The sequence below is a fragment of the Sorex araneus genome, chromosome 6 (assembly GCF_027595985.1).
Source record: "Sorex araneus isolate mSorAra2 chromosome 6, mSorAra2.pri, whole genome shotgun sequence".
NCBI classification, from domain to species: Eukaryota; Metazoa; Chordata; class Mammalia; order Eulipotyphla; family Soricidae; genus Sorex; species Sorex araneus.
This window is the reverse complement of record NC_073307.1, coordinates 47,715,615-47,729,979: the sequence shown is the minus strand read 5'-3', so window position 1 is coordinate 47,729,979 and position 14,365 is coordinate 47,715,615. Positions and strand designations below refer to the sequence as shown.

At 62.5% G+C, this 14,365-nt stretch overlaps 1 protein-coding gene across 3 annotated transcripts in view; it reads left to right on the top strand.

Annotated features, from left to right (window-relative positions):
• CAMK2A (calcium/calmodulin dependent protein kinase II alpha) overlaps nucleotides 1-14,365 on the top strand; it is a 56,831-nt gene that overhangs the window by 30,914 nt on the left and 11,552 nt on the right. For 2 of the 3 annotated variants that reach the window (XM_055141501.1, XM_004620609.2), the window contains exons 8-14: nucleotides 478-561; nucleotides 659-753; nucleotides 2,171-2,293; nucleotides 2,831-2,914; nucleotides 3,774-3,816; nucleotides 6,380-6,420; nucleotides 11,498-11,546. In XM_055141501.1, the coding sequence (XP_054997476.1) occupies nucleotides 478-561; nucleotides 659-753; nucleotides 2,171-2,293; nucleotides 2,831-2,914; nucleotides 3,774-3,816; nucleotides 6,380-6,420; nucleotides 11,498-11,546 (519 nt within the window). Of the gene's footprint in view, nucleotides 1-477; nucleotides 562-658; nucleotides 754-2,170; nucleotides 2,294-2,830; nucleotides 2,915-3,773; nucleotides 3,817-6,379; nucleotides 6,421-10,605; nucleotides 10,639-11,497; nucleotides 11,547-14,365 lie in introns of all 3 variants that reach the window. The other variant, XM_055141500.1, reaches the window with a different exon arrangement.

Here is a 14,365-nt window from a genome sequence, read left to right as displayed (position 1 = left end):
AGCAGCAGCTCTTCCTGCCACAGCTCGTGCAGTCCCGTCCTTCTTCCTGTCCGCCTGTGCCCTGCGCGTGTTTCAGCCAGGGGACACAAACGTCATGAGTCAGCCCAGCCAGGAAGGAGTCCCTGGGATGCGACCAGCGTCGCCACCCCCAGAGTAGCTCACTTGGGAGTAGGGAGAGGGTGGGTTCAGCTCTTTGGGAGTGGACACTCCGAGCATGTCCCATCTCCTGCAGTGCTGAATGGCTGGAACCCTGAGCGGTGACACTTGTGACACGTGTCAGGATACGCCAGAGCCTTGGGGCTGGTCTGGGCATCTCCTGCTGCAGGCTCTGCAGGACGGACGGCCTGGGAGCTGTGCTGGGTGGATTTGGGGTGAGGGGCTCCCTCGCCAGGGACCCTCCCCCCTCCTGGCAGGTCACTCACAGGCTAACCTCTGTGTGTGTGCGTGTGTGCGTGTCCGCCCGTGTGTGGGGAGCAGGGTTCGCAGGGACACCCGGATACCTTTCCCCGGAAGTGCTTCGCAAGGACCCGTATGGCAAGCCCGTGGACCTGTGGGCCTGCGGTGAGTCTCCGGCTGCTCGCCCGAACAGTAGTGCCCCCGCCCCCGCCCATGCCCGCTTCTGCCTACAGGGGCTGAAGCTTGCCTGTCCTCTCCCCAGGGGTGATCCTATACATTCTGCTTGTTGGGTACCCCCCGTTCTGGGACGAGGACCAGCACCGCCTCTACCAGCAGATCAAAGCCGGCGCCTATGATGTGAGTGTGTCCCCTCGCTGGCCTCAGTCTCCCCTGGGGCCCAGCACAGATGCCCAAGTCTGGCGAGGTCAGACACGGCACCCGTAGTTCTCTGTTGCTTGCAGACAGGCAGGGGCAGCCCTGGAACTGGTCTGCCTAGGGAGGGGTGCTGGGGGATGGGGTTGATCCTCAGGGTGACCGAGGGAGGAAGCAGCACCAAGGCAGGAGTGGAGGGGCAGAACGCCCAGAGCCAGGGCACATTCTTCCTCTCTCTACGTTACATAGATGCACATATACATGATCCACGCATCAGTAATATTACATATAGCATGATCCACACATTAGCATTGTGTTAATATAGCATGATCCACTCATCAGCAATGCATTACATATGTATGTACCACACACTAGCAGTATATTATATATAGCATCATCCACGCACCAGCAGTGTCTCAAATAGAACATGATCCATGCATAAGCAATGTGTTATACATATATATAAAACACAATCCATGCATCAGCAATATATTATAGATAACACAATCCACGCATCAGCAATGTATTATATATAACATGATCCATGCATCAGCAAGGTATTATATATAACATGATCCACGCATCAGCAATGTATTATATATAGCATGATCCAGACATCAGGATTGTATTATATATAACATGATCCATGCATAAACAATGTTATATATATAACATGATCCACGCATCAGCAATGTGTTATAGCTATAAAATGATCCACGCATCAGCAATGTGTTGTGTATGTGACATGATCTCCACATCAGCTATGTATTTTATCCTTATCACGCCAGCAGGATATTCCATACGTGCAGCATGATCCGTGCTCTACATGTCCCCGTCGCTCTGTGCACACACAGAACTGGGAAAAGCCGGCCCTGACAGCATCTCCTCGATGCTTTGTGTGTGTGCTCTTAGTGTCCATCCCGCTCCCGCTCCTTGTCCGTCCCAGTCCTCCCGTACACCTGGCTGGGGCCAGGTGCTCTCCCCGGGGAGCGGAGTCGGGCTCTGAGCCCCTGCGCCCACCTACCTGGGACTCAGTTCTTGGCTGTCTGTGGACCATGTGTCTTCTGGCGTCTCTAATCCTCACAACGCGTCCAGGGCCTGCTCTGGGGCTGGAGCGTCGCCCAGGTCACAGGGCTGACTGAGGAGAGCCGGGACTGGGACCCAGCCTGCGGGCTCTGAGGTCGGGGCTGCCCCTCCCAGGTCCCCTTGAGAAGAGCCTCCTGTTCTTCCAGCCCTGGAGACGGGGCCTGCTTCTCCCCTTACCCTCGGCCCCGGGGTCCCAGCAGGGAGGAGCCCGGACCCTCCTGAGCATGTGTGTCTCAGGGGTCAGGCAGTGGGGCGGGGGTGATCGCCGATCGGCCTGGGGCAGGCTGCACAAACCTGGCCCCTCTGCCCCTCCCAGTTCCCGTCCCCAGAATGGGACACTGTTACCCCGGAAGCCAAGGACCTGATCAACAAGATGCTGACCATCAACCCCTCCAAACGCATCACAGCCGCCGAGGCCCTCAAGCACCCCTGGATTTCTGTGAGTCCCTCCCCCCACGCCCTCGGGGCCCTTCCCAGCAGCCCCTTGCTCAGGCCTTGGGTCCTGGTCCCAGAGTCCTACCTCTGCCCCTGGCCCTCGTGCCTACCAGGGTCCCACCCCTGCTGGGTTCTTGGGGGGATCGTGAGATGCAGGTGCTGGGGGTTGGTGTCACAGCTGTGGCGCTGGTGGCAGTGGTGTCTAGGGCTGTGAACTGGGCTGGGGGCCTCCCCAGCGGTGCCACGGCCACGGCCACCCCCAGAAGCCCTTGGCTGGCAGCAGGTTCCCACCAAGGGGCTGGTGGGGCTACCAGGGTCACACGTGACCGTGTTCAGAGGACCGTGCGATGCCAGCAATGAACTCCGGGCTCCAGCCTGAAAGGCACAGGATGCAGCTCCTGGTGCCCCTCTGGCCCAGTGCTCCACTGCACCCACTTCCCCAGATCAAGGACTACTTCCCAGGGTCCAGGCAGAACTGCCCGCAGTGTACCGGGGTGCCCCCGCGGGCCCTGCTCACCCAGCCGCCTCCCTCTGCCCACAGCACCGCTCCACCGTGGCCTCCTGCATGCACAGACAGGAGACCGTGGACTGCCTGAAGAAGTTCAACGCCAGGAGGAAACTGAAGGTAACCGGGCGCGGGACGTGCGAGCCAGCGGCTGCGTCTCCACAGAGACCTTTGCTGCTCAGCCCCCGAGCACGGCTAGAGCTGGGGGGTGCACAGTGGGGGCACAGACGGGCAGTCAGGACCCCCACAGCAGGGGCATGCTGTGACAGGCGTGCCCCCAGACCTGGGGTGCCCAGCAGGGCCAGCCACGAGGTCTGCAAGTACCGGGGAGGATCCCAGAAACTTTCCCTGAGGGGGCTCGGGTTGGGGGGCTTGGGGGGGGTCATTTGAGCAGAAGCAGGAAGGGCCAGCCGGGTTGAGAGGGGGCGGGTATTCCAGAGGGAGGAGCCCGGGGGATGGTTGCTGGTGTGAACTCTTAGGGGCCCTGGGGGCTGCAGTGTGATTGCGTAGGAGACCAGGGGGGCAGAGGGGCCCTGGGGAGGGGAGCAAGGAAAGGGGGGCGCTGAGGCTCACACTGCTCACCTGAAGAGACGCCCCAGCACCGAGTGACCGAACAAGGCTCACTCAGTCTAATGGCTGCCCCCTGCCTGGCTCGGGAGGGGGATCACAGGGGGCCAGGGCCAAGGCGCGTGCCCCTATCCCTGGCGGGAGCACTGGGGGGGAAGCCTCAGCCTTCGGATCGGGAAGCTCCTCCCGTCACGTTGGATGGTCAGCATCAGAGAAATGGTCACAGTGGTCAGCGTCAGAGAAATGGCCACAGCCTGACGCTCCCCGCCCTGGGGTGCCTGGTGCCCACTCCCCTTCGGCCACGGCCCTGACCTGCTTCTCTCAGGAGGCCTTGGCTGCGGGGGTAGTGAGGGGCGGTCACGTGACGGGGCGCCTCCTCTCCCCTCGCCCCGCTCCCCATCTTGTGTTTCAGGGGGCCATCCTCACCACCATGCTGGCCACCAGGAACTTCTCCGGTAGGTGGTGGGACCTCAGAGTCACGACTGTGGGGCTGGGGCTTGGGGGGCTGGAATACAAGGCGGGGTGCAGAGCTGCTGGACCCCAGACTCACACTCACCCCTGGACTGAGCCCGGGGTAATGAGAGGTCCCGTCTGCCTCCCCCAGCTCCTAGCAGTGTTGGGGTCCCGGGCCTGGGCCATTAGCTGGCAAGAGCCTCCCCAGGTTGGGGTGTCTGCGTCCTGGTGCTCCAAGGCCCCAGTCCCCTTGCTTGCACGTGGTGGTCCCCAGGACAGGCTGTGGGGGACAGCCATCCCTGCTCTTTTGCCGGGTGGCCTCTGGCTGTGCCAGGTCAAGGGTCCTGGGAGGCGGAGCCAGCTTCCTGCTGGCCTGGGCGTGAGCCAGCCTGGCCTTAGAGGGCGCACGGGGTCAGTGGCATCCTGGAAGGAGGCTGGCTGTGCTGGGCCAGGCAGGGAGCACCAGGCAGGCCGAGCCCATGGGGAAGGGAGGGCTCAGCCCCCTGCAGCCGCAGCTCCAGCCCGGGCCTGGCAGAGGGCAGCCCGGGGGCCTGACCCCAGCAGGGCAGCTGCAGCCTCCTCCCCGCTCCTGCTCTCGCTCCCCTCCCAGGACCTGTGGTTCCGTTAGCTGAAAGATGAGCCACGGAGTCAGAGTCTGTTTATAGCCGCTCGGGGGCCCCTCGAGAACTCAGGTCTCCGACTCCTGGTGCCGGCCTGGGGGTCAGGCCCCAGCCCAGACATGCGGGGGGTGGGGTACGGTATTTGTCGGCGTGGGGGTGGAGAGGGCTCCGTGGCCAGCGCACGCTCACAGGCAGACGGCCAGGGTTCGGTCTCCAGCACCACGTGGCCCCTGCAGCATGCCCAGGGGTGGCCAAACACCAAAAGGTGAGAGTGGTACAGTGGGGTGGGACGCCTGTCTTGCATGCGGCCAACCCAGTTCTATCCCCAGCACCCCATATGTGCCCCCCCGAACACCGCCAGCGGGGACCCCCAAGTGCAGGGTCGGGAGTAAACCCAGAGCATTGCTGGACACGGCCCCAAACCAAAGAGGCTAGAGAGAGTCCAGGGACACTATTGGCCAATCCTGGCCCTGCGTTCTGGTCCCTGAGCACTGCCAGGAGTGATCCCTGAGCACACAGCCAGGGTCAAGCCCCGAGCACAGCTGGGTGTGCCATCCCCACCCCCACCCCCCCCAGACAACAAAAAGCAAAATAATAAAGTCAATGAAAATGGAGGTCGGGGACTGGAGCAATAGTACAGAGGGTAGGGCTTTGCCTTGCACACGGCCTACCCGGGTTTGATTCCCAGCATCCCATATGGTCCCCTGAGCACCGCCAGGAGTGATTCTTGAGTGCATGAGCCAGGAGTAACCACTGTGCATCGCCGCGTGTGACCCAAAAAGAAAAAAAAAATGGAGGTCGGGGGATTTCCAGTACTTAGAAAACAGATTTTCTCCGAGGACCCAGGTTTCCATTTCCTCTAGAGAGTGATTTCTTTCTGGAACCACAGTCCCGAGGAAAGGGGCAGGCTGTAGAGGCTGGCCCCCTGGACATGGGGGGACAGCAAGCTGGGTGCCCTAGAACTGCCACAAAACCAGGGAGGACACTCTTTCCTCTGGGACCCAGAGGTACCTGCCCCCACGTGGGCACTGCCAGAGGAAAACGGGTGAGCCTGCTAGGGTCCATAGGTGGCCATGCAGGGCGGCCAGGGCAGGGCGCCCACCCAAGGCCGGGCATCACTGTCCGCTCAGCCCCCCTCGGGCCCTCCGGACTCCCGCTGTCGGCCGTTTGCCACGGACACACTGTCTCTCTCTCTCTGATGGCATCCACTGGAGGCCGTGGGCCTGGGCCAGACTGGGCCGGGTTGGCACTGCCCATGCCGTGTCCTGGCTCCTGGCCTCTCCTGGGGTTCTGGCCAGCAGGAGAGGCGGGGGGGGGGGCGGGGATGCCGGAGTGGGGCCTCCCTGGACACTGGGGCTCAGCACTTCTCTGCCATTGGGCCACGGGCAGCCCCCACTTGGGGCCTGAGGCTGGCGAGGGGAACCCCACAGGGGGCCCTGGCAGAGGCGGCCCCGGGGGGGCCCGGTGGGGAGGGAGGGGATCTGCTTCTTGTCCCTGGAAGATGTTGCCGGCAGCTGTCTGGAGCTGGTCAGAGGGACTGACACATGACGTCCCAGCAGCGTGGGGCTAAAATTAGCCTGGCAGCAGGAGGGAGGGCGCATGCAGCCCAGGGCCGGGCAGCCGGGCCTCAGGGCAGGCGGTGACCGGGATCCAGAGGGAATCCCCAGGCTGAAAGAGCAACTCCGTCCTCGGACAGCGGGGCCCTCCCTTGGCCCTTGGGGCCAGCTGCTCGCGCCCGGGCTTGCTGGGAAGTGGGGAGCCAGCCCACTCGAGCCTCCACAGCCGCCCCCGGCCGCCCGGGAGGGAGGAGGAGCAGGAGGGGGAGGCCCCTGCGGCTGGCCGGAACGGCCGCGCCCTCGGCCGCCCACAATGCTGCTCTTCCTGGCCCTGTGGGCCCTGGTGCCCTGCCTGGTGCTGCTAACCCTCTACTTTCTCTCCCACGCAGGGGGCAAGAGCGGAGGGAACAAGAAGAACGATGGTGTGAAGGTAAGGCCCAGGGGGCCCCGCATGGCCGCCTCTGCCCGCAGGCCTGACCTCCGGGCCTCGCTCCATGGACGCCTCCTGGCCTTCCTGCGGGCAACAGGCAGGGGCCAGGGACATCTGGAGCAGAAGGGAAAGGCAGGTGGCCTGTGGGTGGGGCGGGTCCAAGAGCAAGACCGCTGGGCTTCTCCGGGGTGCAGGACTGGAGAGCAGGAGGGTCCAAGGAAGGAGCCCAGACGGACGTGAGGGGGGAACCTCCATCCCGCGCACCCCCAGCTCAGCCCCCAGAGGCCCGGAGGGTGCACAGACCCGAGGCTGCGGGCTCAGAGCTAAGAGCCCCAACCTGCCTCGGTCCTGCCCCGCGGCCCGAGCTGTTTCCCTCCACACCCACCCTCTTCTCCCCCCTTCTCTCTCCCCCTCTGCTCTTGGGGCCTGTCCCCGCTCTCTGCAGCCCCTCCTCCCTGCCACTGGCTCGCCTTGCGGGTTCTCTTGACACCCTGCCTTCTCCTGGGCTCCCCAGGCTGGCCCGGACCCTGGCCGGGGAGGGCCCTGCTCAAAGGGCTCCCGGCCGGCAGCATCCGAGGTCAGCACCGACTCCCCGCTGGGGGCGTCCAGAGGGATCTAGGCTCGCTGACCCAGGGCTGGGCGCTGCAGGCCCTCCTCTCTACTCCATCCTCTTCAGCTGGGGTAGCTCCAGAGGCACTCTAGGTCGGGGGCCATGGGGCTGACCCCCCCCCCCGACTTCCAAGCTGTAAAACAAAACCAAAAAAAGAAAAAGGGAAAAAGGCAACAAAACCCTAATGCTTCATCTGGGTGCTTGAGGACCAGTCGGTGATACGCTTGGTTCCGCCCTCAGCTGGACGGGCTTCAGGCTGAGGTGCCAGGTCTTGGGCAGGGTCCTGCCACGGCACCCTGGGTAGGTGGGGGACCTCAGGACGGGGAGGCTGGGAGAAGGTTCTGGGCCTCTCGGCACGCACCTGTGGGTCAGCACCAGCTTGACACCCCTAAGCTTGTGTTTCTTCAGCCAGCAATAAAGGGGTATTGTTCTGAGCCATGCAGGGTGGGGGAGGGGTGGGGGGCTTCTTCCTCTGAGGATTAACTAGAGACTGTGCACGCATGGCGCGTGGTCTGAGTTCTTGAGATCGGCACGCTATTCTCTTGTCTGCTTTTACTTTGGTCTTTCGGGCGAGATTTCTCTTGAAAACAAAGTTTGCTCAAGAAAGTGTTTGGCCGGCACAGATCTGAAGCTTACAAAGCCAACATCCTTCCAAGCCTGGGATGGCCCCCAGGACTGAATCTGGTTCCTTGCCCCGGGGTCAAACGCCTTCCACCATTCCCCAGTGAGACAGAGGAGTGGGCAGTGTGGGGCAGTGGGCTCCCTGGCCCCCGTTTGTCGGTCTGAACGGGTACCCACAAGGCTGCTAGATTCCCTGTGAGAAACGGCGGGGCGTGGGGGGGGGTCTGAGGGCAGAAGCGCCGGGGCTGAGGGAGGGAGGGTCTGTGCATGCACTAGGGGCTCCAGGGCCTCTCACTGGACTGACCCGGCAAAGGCCACGGTGGAGCCTCTGGCCTCCCCCAGACGGTCCTCGAGACAGAGCCTTACGGGGACCAGGCCAGGAGGTGGGCCCTGTGGAGGCCATGGTCGGCCACTCCAGGCCCTGCAGGGGGCATAGCCGGAGAGCCCGCATGGCCGCTCACACCGGGCAATGCCTCGTGAAGGGAAGCTCCGAGGAGGCCGTTCTTGGCTGGACGGTAGCTCACCTTCCTCCCCGTCCTGGAGGCAGACGGCAGGGCCCACGGAGCTGGAGCCTGGTCGGTTCCTGGCGTGTCCTTACCCTTCCCGTGAGAAGAGCCGCGAGACTCACTGGGCTGGGCTGAGAGAGCTGGCTGTCCTTCCTCCGAGCCAGGGGGTCCGCAGACTCTTGAACGGAAGCTCAGTCGTTCACCCAGACCTCGGGCAGCCTCCTCCCGATGGCAGGAGCACCGGGTGCAAGTGGGCAGGAGGACGGATGGGGCCTGGGGTCGTGTCCAGCGGGTCCCCGCCTGTGTGGGAGGAGGGGAGGCGGGACTTCGAAAGGTTTCCCCGGCCCTGGCACAGACGCGCGACAATCGCCGACCGTTTTCGGGATGTGGTGACTGGTGACGGTCACAGGCCGTAGAGCTGGGCCCGTCTGCGTTCGGCTTTCACCGTGAGCGGACTCAGGCCTCGGGCCCCGAAGCTGCTTAGGTCTGGGCCCCATGGCTCTGTGCCCAGGCGTTCGTGGGCACCCATTTGCGCCCCCACAACCGCGCCCGAGAGACAAATCACTGTTCCGCCTGGGCCTTACTGGAAGGGCCGGAGGCTGGTCCCAGCGCTGGCGGGAGGAGTGGCTCCCGAAGTCACGGGGCTGTGACAGGGCCCCACGACGACGCGTGGGCTCAGGCGGGCTGTCCCCAGCCCATCGGAGCGTTCTCCTGAGAGCGCAGGGGGCTCCTGTAAGTCCAGCCCAGGTGCCGCTGTGGGCTGGAGCCGTAGGGCAGCAGGTAGGGCGCTTGCCCTGCACACAGCTGGCCCAGGTTTGATCCCCGGCATCCCACACACGCTCCCTGAGCACTACTGGGAGAAAGCCCTGAGCACTGCCGGCTGTGGCCCCCAAACCAAACCGAACACACAGGTGCCTCTCCACCTGGGCTTCTCGTTAGTGTCGTCGTCTGTCATTCGGGAAATGGAGTCTTTCCTTTCACGGCCGTCCTCGGCCTCGACGGCTCCGGCCCCCCGCCCGCTCGTGCCCGCTGTCGGTGTCCCGTCCTGACCCGCCCCGTCCCATCCGTCACTGTGCGTCCCATCTGATGCGGTCTCTGCTCTGTGTTCCCATCTTGTGTCCCGCCTGGAGCTTCCTGGCCCCCAAGACGCTTCTCAGGTCTCCGCTGCCCACCGAGCCGGGGGCTCCTGCTGCCCCCGCCCCGCCCTGCCCCGCCGCCCCACCCCAGCCAGGGGCAGAGCCAGCACTAAGAGATTTACTCCCAAGTGCCCGGTGGCCCTCAGGGGCCCAAGGTTAGAAAGCCCAGAATTAGACACACGAGGCCTCAGGGGACAGTCGGTGCCTCTAACTGGGCAAATGTCTGCCCCAGGGGCTTCTGCCGGGCAGCCAGGCTTTGAGGAGAGCTAGGTGGGCAGGTGAGGGGTCACGGGCAGAGTGGCCCCAGTTCAGCTGAGTGACATGGGGAAACTGCCCGTCTCTGCCCTGCCTTCTTACATGTTCCTGGCCGCCTCTCATGCGGGCGTGTCTTTAAGACACCAGCTCAGATCCGAGACAGGAAGAGTCGGAGTTTTCTCTTTCTCTCCTTCCCTTGGTTCCACGAACAGTGGGAACTTGCCCGCCTGCCTGCCCGTCCCCACCACCCCGCCCCGAGCTAGAACAACAGGCTAAAAGGTCCCACCAGAGACTCAAGTGCCAGGCTCAGCTTTATATCGGGCTGCTCCTGCCTCAGTTTCCCTCCCTTAGAACATCTCCAGGAAGTCCTGAGTGCAGTAGCATTTCCCAGGCACCGCGGCCTGGCCCTGCTCTGAGGTCACCCAGGGATGTTGTGGAAAACGGACAGGGTGATAGCGCACAGGGTTCCATCCCCGGCACGTTGCGTGGTCCCCTGAACCCCTCCAGGAGGAAAGCCAGAATGCAGAGGCAGGAATAGGCCCTGAGCACTACTGGGTGCACCCCCCCCCCCAACACATCAACAATAATATTTTTTTAAAAAAGAATTTGAAAGAACAACAAGCTCAGACACCACCCCAGTGCGAGCCCCCACTCCTGGTCATGCCCATTTTTGACTGATTTTCCGAGTAGCTTGGACACTCCTCCAAGCTTGCCCTGGCCCCTCAGAGGACCTGTGTGCAGAGTCGAGGGCATAGGTGGGGGTCACAGCTCTAGCCGAGAGCTGCCCAGTGTTCCCAAGAGCACTGGGCTCCGGAGGCCTTGGGCTCGCAGGGCCAGCCTGGAGCTCCATGGTGGCCGTGCTCGGCCGCGGGCTGCTGTGTGCCACGTGCCAGGACCTGAGACTGAGCCAGGACCGGGCGGCTCCCGTACCAGCACCCCCCAGGGTGGCCCCCAGGCCCGTTCCCCTCCCCCCAGTCGTCCCTGTCCTTCCTCTCTGCTCCCTGCCGTTTTCACGCTGTGTCTTTTCCTGTCCCATCTCTTCTCCTTGTTTTTCCAGAAAAGAAAGTCCAGTTCCAGCGTTCAGTTAATGGTGAGTGTCTGCCGTCTCCCAAACGCCGGTAAATGCTGGGCCTCGAACCCCTTGCTCCTGCTGCCTCCCGCAGGCTGCACCGGGACCCGGGGCGGGGAGCGGGTGCTCGTGTGACAACATGTGCGTTGTGTGTGCGTGTGTGTGTGTGTGTGTATGTGTGTGTGTATGTTGTTTGCGTGTTTCTGTTGACACCTGCTGCCACGCCACGATCCAGCTCCGCAGCCCCCACCGAGGTGGACTCGGGCCCCTCCTGCGTCCAGGCTGGGGCTCCTTGCTTCGCCCACCCTCTGCTCCGGACTCACATCTCAGGGGTCGGTCGGCGCCAATTGTGGTGAGGGAGGGGCTGGTTTGGCCTTGGAGACCCCCGCTTGAGCCTCTGCAGGGCTACCCAGGGCCCGCCAGTGGCAGGAGAGCCGCACGTGCCTGGCCTTCTCGAGGGTCTGCTGGCGGGGCCTCTTCTTCTGGTTCCGTTGCTCACTCGTGTGGTTTTTCTCCCCCAAAGCCCTGGCTCTCTCGCGCCGGGCTCCCCCCACTCTTTCTCTCGCTCTCTCTTCCTCTCTGCATCCTGCGACTGCCACATGGTCTCAGCTCCCTGTCCCCTCTCTCTGTTCCTGGCACCACCCCCCAGCCCTTCCGGAAAGGCCAGGGTTCTCCTCGCAACCGTCCCTTCACCAGCCGCCTGCCTCCTTGGACCCGCCCCCCTCCTTACACCCAAGTCTGACGGGGTTTTCAGAGCAGAGCCAGACAGGCTTCCGGAAGCCAGGCCACGGCACCAGGCTGCCAGGGCAGCCCCCAGCCGACCGCCCCTCGTCCCGCGGGCCCGGCAGGCCTCAGCACCCCCCCGTGTTCTCTTTGGCAGGAGTCTTCGGAGAGCACCAACACCACCATCGAGGATGAAGACACCAAAGGTAGGGGAGCCCTTGCTGCCCGTGACGTGCCCTGGCGGGCCCAGGGCTGTCCCTCACCGCCCCCTGCGTGGGACCCTCGGCCAGAGATGCTCTTTTCTTCTTTCCTTTTATTTTGAGTTTGGGGGCATCACCCAGAGATGCTCAAGGGTGATTCCTGACTCTGGTTAAAGAGAGTGACCTGACGGTGCTTGGGGGACCTTCTGGGGAGCCGAGAATTCGAGCCAGTGGGCCCCGTGGAAGGCAAGTGCCCGGTCTCAAGGGATGTCTCTCCGGCCCTGGCTTTCCTTATTTTGGAGGTGATTTGTTCCATGAGATCTTAACAGAATAGATCGAACAGATTCAAATCATAAATAGAAAATCGTGGTATAAAATTTCCTTTAGAAGTGAGTGTTCTTGAATTATTTAAGTGAGTTGATTTTCAAAACATGAAAGAAAGGCAGAAATCCCCAAACTCAGTTGACCAGAGCGTAGGACACCCAGCCTGAGAAACTCCGTCAGCACAGATGCCTCAAAGGAGGATGAAGGAGGAGGTGGAGGAGAAGAAAGAGGAGGTGGAGGAGGAGGATAAAGAGGAGGAGGAGGAGGAGGAGGAGGAGGAGGAGGAGGAACGACATTCAAAATTCCCACCCCCCAGGGCTGGAGCGATAGCACAGTGGGTAGGGCGTTTGCCTTCCACGCAGCCGACCCAGGTTTGATTCCCAGCATCCCATATGGTCCCCTGAGCACCGCCAGGGGTCATTCCTGAGTGTAGAGCCAGGAGTAACCCCTGTGCATCACCAGGTGTGACCCAAAAAGCAAAAAATAAATAAATAAATAAAAATTAAAAATTAAAAAAAAAAAAGATTCCCACCCCCCACAGCCTCTGTGTGCTGTGTGGCCTGGAGGGGTGTCTAACCCTCTCTGGAGCCCAGCTCTGCCATCTTGAGGGCAGCCCCTGGCAGATGAGAGATGCAGAGGTCACTCCTTGCTGGACACCCCCAGAGCAAAGGCACTGGTGAGGGGACGGAGGAACCCAGAGCCAGAGAGTCTCTCCAGAGGCTCATCCAGAGAACAGCTGGGGCGGAGCCTGCTGACAGCCCTACTCTAGGGGCAGCGCTGCCCCCTCTGACGTCGGGCATGTGGATTCCGACGCGTGGCTTCTGCCCTGAGTCCTGCAGAGCCAGTGCTGAGTGCAGAGATCGAGGGCAGCGACAGCAAGCCGCAGCCTCTGGGGACCCCTGCGCGCCTCCGGTCACCTGGGCTGTGACTGTGAGGACCCCTGTCTGCAGTCAGGGGACTCGGGCTGCGGGCGCGGCGGTGGCATCTGCCCAGGGACCCAGCCTGTGGCGAGGGGGTGGTGCTGCTGTCCTGCCTGAGGGTGCCCTCTCGCCCCCCGCCCCGGGCACAGAGCTCCTCACCCCCTTCTGTGCCTCAGATGCCCGGAGCGGGTGTGTGTGTGGGGGGCTCTGAGGCCAGAGCTCACCTGGACACAGGCAGGGGCAGCCGTGCCCACGGCCACGGCCTCTAGACCTCTGGAGCATTTGCTCCTGAGGGAACACAGTGATGGGGCAAAGAGCACTTGACTGCCCAATGTGCGTTTCTCAGTTGTTATTCACAGTATTTATATTTCCTGTTTATGGTACCATTACAAGTCAGGCCTTATCGCTCTTTTCTTTTTTGTTTTTTGTTTTGGGGCCATCTTGGCAGTGCTTAGGGTTACTCTTGGCTCCGTGCTCAGCAATAACTCCTGGCAGACTTGGGGAACCATATGGGGTGCTGAGGATCGAACCTGGGTTTGCCGCGTGCAAGGCAGGCGCCTTCCCCACTGCACGATCCCTCTGGCCTACAAACCAGGCCCGTAGGGAGTTTGGGCAGCCCAAACCCTCTCTGGCCTGACTGCAGAGGGTGCCCTGGCCGGCTGCCGGCCCTGCGTGGGGCCTTCCTGAGCCTGCCCCCAGAGCAGGGTGGCCAGAGTCGCCGAGGGGCTGGGGGCGGGGTGGGAGAGGCACGCTCCGGGCCCAGGCGGCCCTCTGAGCCTCAGTGTGTGTCTCGCCCAATTCCCAGCCCGCACCTGCCGGGCTCTGAGACGGGGCTGTCTCCATATCAAGCCTGCCCCGGAGTTAGAAACTGGGGGGACCCCTGGGACCTAACCCTGGGTCAGCACAGGCAGGAGCTGTACAGGGGGAACCGGGGCTGAGCTTGCGGCCTTGAACAATTCACACGACTCTCTGAGGCCCCGTTTCCTCGGCAGTGCAAAGCCGCTGATGCTAGTGACACGTCAGAGGACTGCGGTGACACGGGGGGCCGCGTCACTAGACAACAGTGACACTGAGTCTGGCACCTGTGATATTTGATGATGATTAGTTTCAGTCCTAGAGCCGTGCCCAGCAGTGCTCGGGCGTACTCCTGGCTTGGTGCTCAGGAGTGGCTCCCGGTAGTGCTCAGGGGGTCAAATTCTGCCATGGGGGTCGATTCCAGGCCTGCTCCTTGCCAGGTGTGAGCTACAGCCCTCTGGGCGCTCTGCACCTGGTGACTGCTTACTGCATCGGAGTCCCTTTGGTTCCCCACATGGGGCTGGTGACGGAATGACAGGAAGTCACCCAACATTTTCTTGGAGCATCGATTTTATTCAGATTCTTTTCCGACAACTGTGTATCTGTTACACAGAGAAGCGATGGGCTAGGATGCCACCTAGAGACGCACCTAGTGTCCCATAGACTGTGATCTGAGAGGGACCTTGGTGGCCCTGGAGGAAGGGCCCAGCGCCTACCTTGCTCTCTCGGCCTTCAAGGGCCAAACGGGGGACATCTGCCAAGTCTGTTTCAGCGGGGACTGGGGAC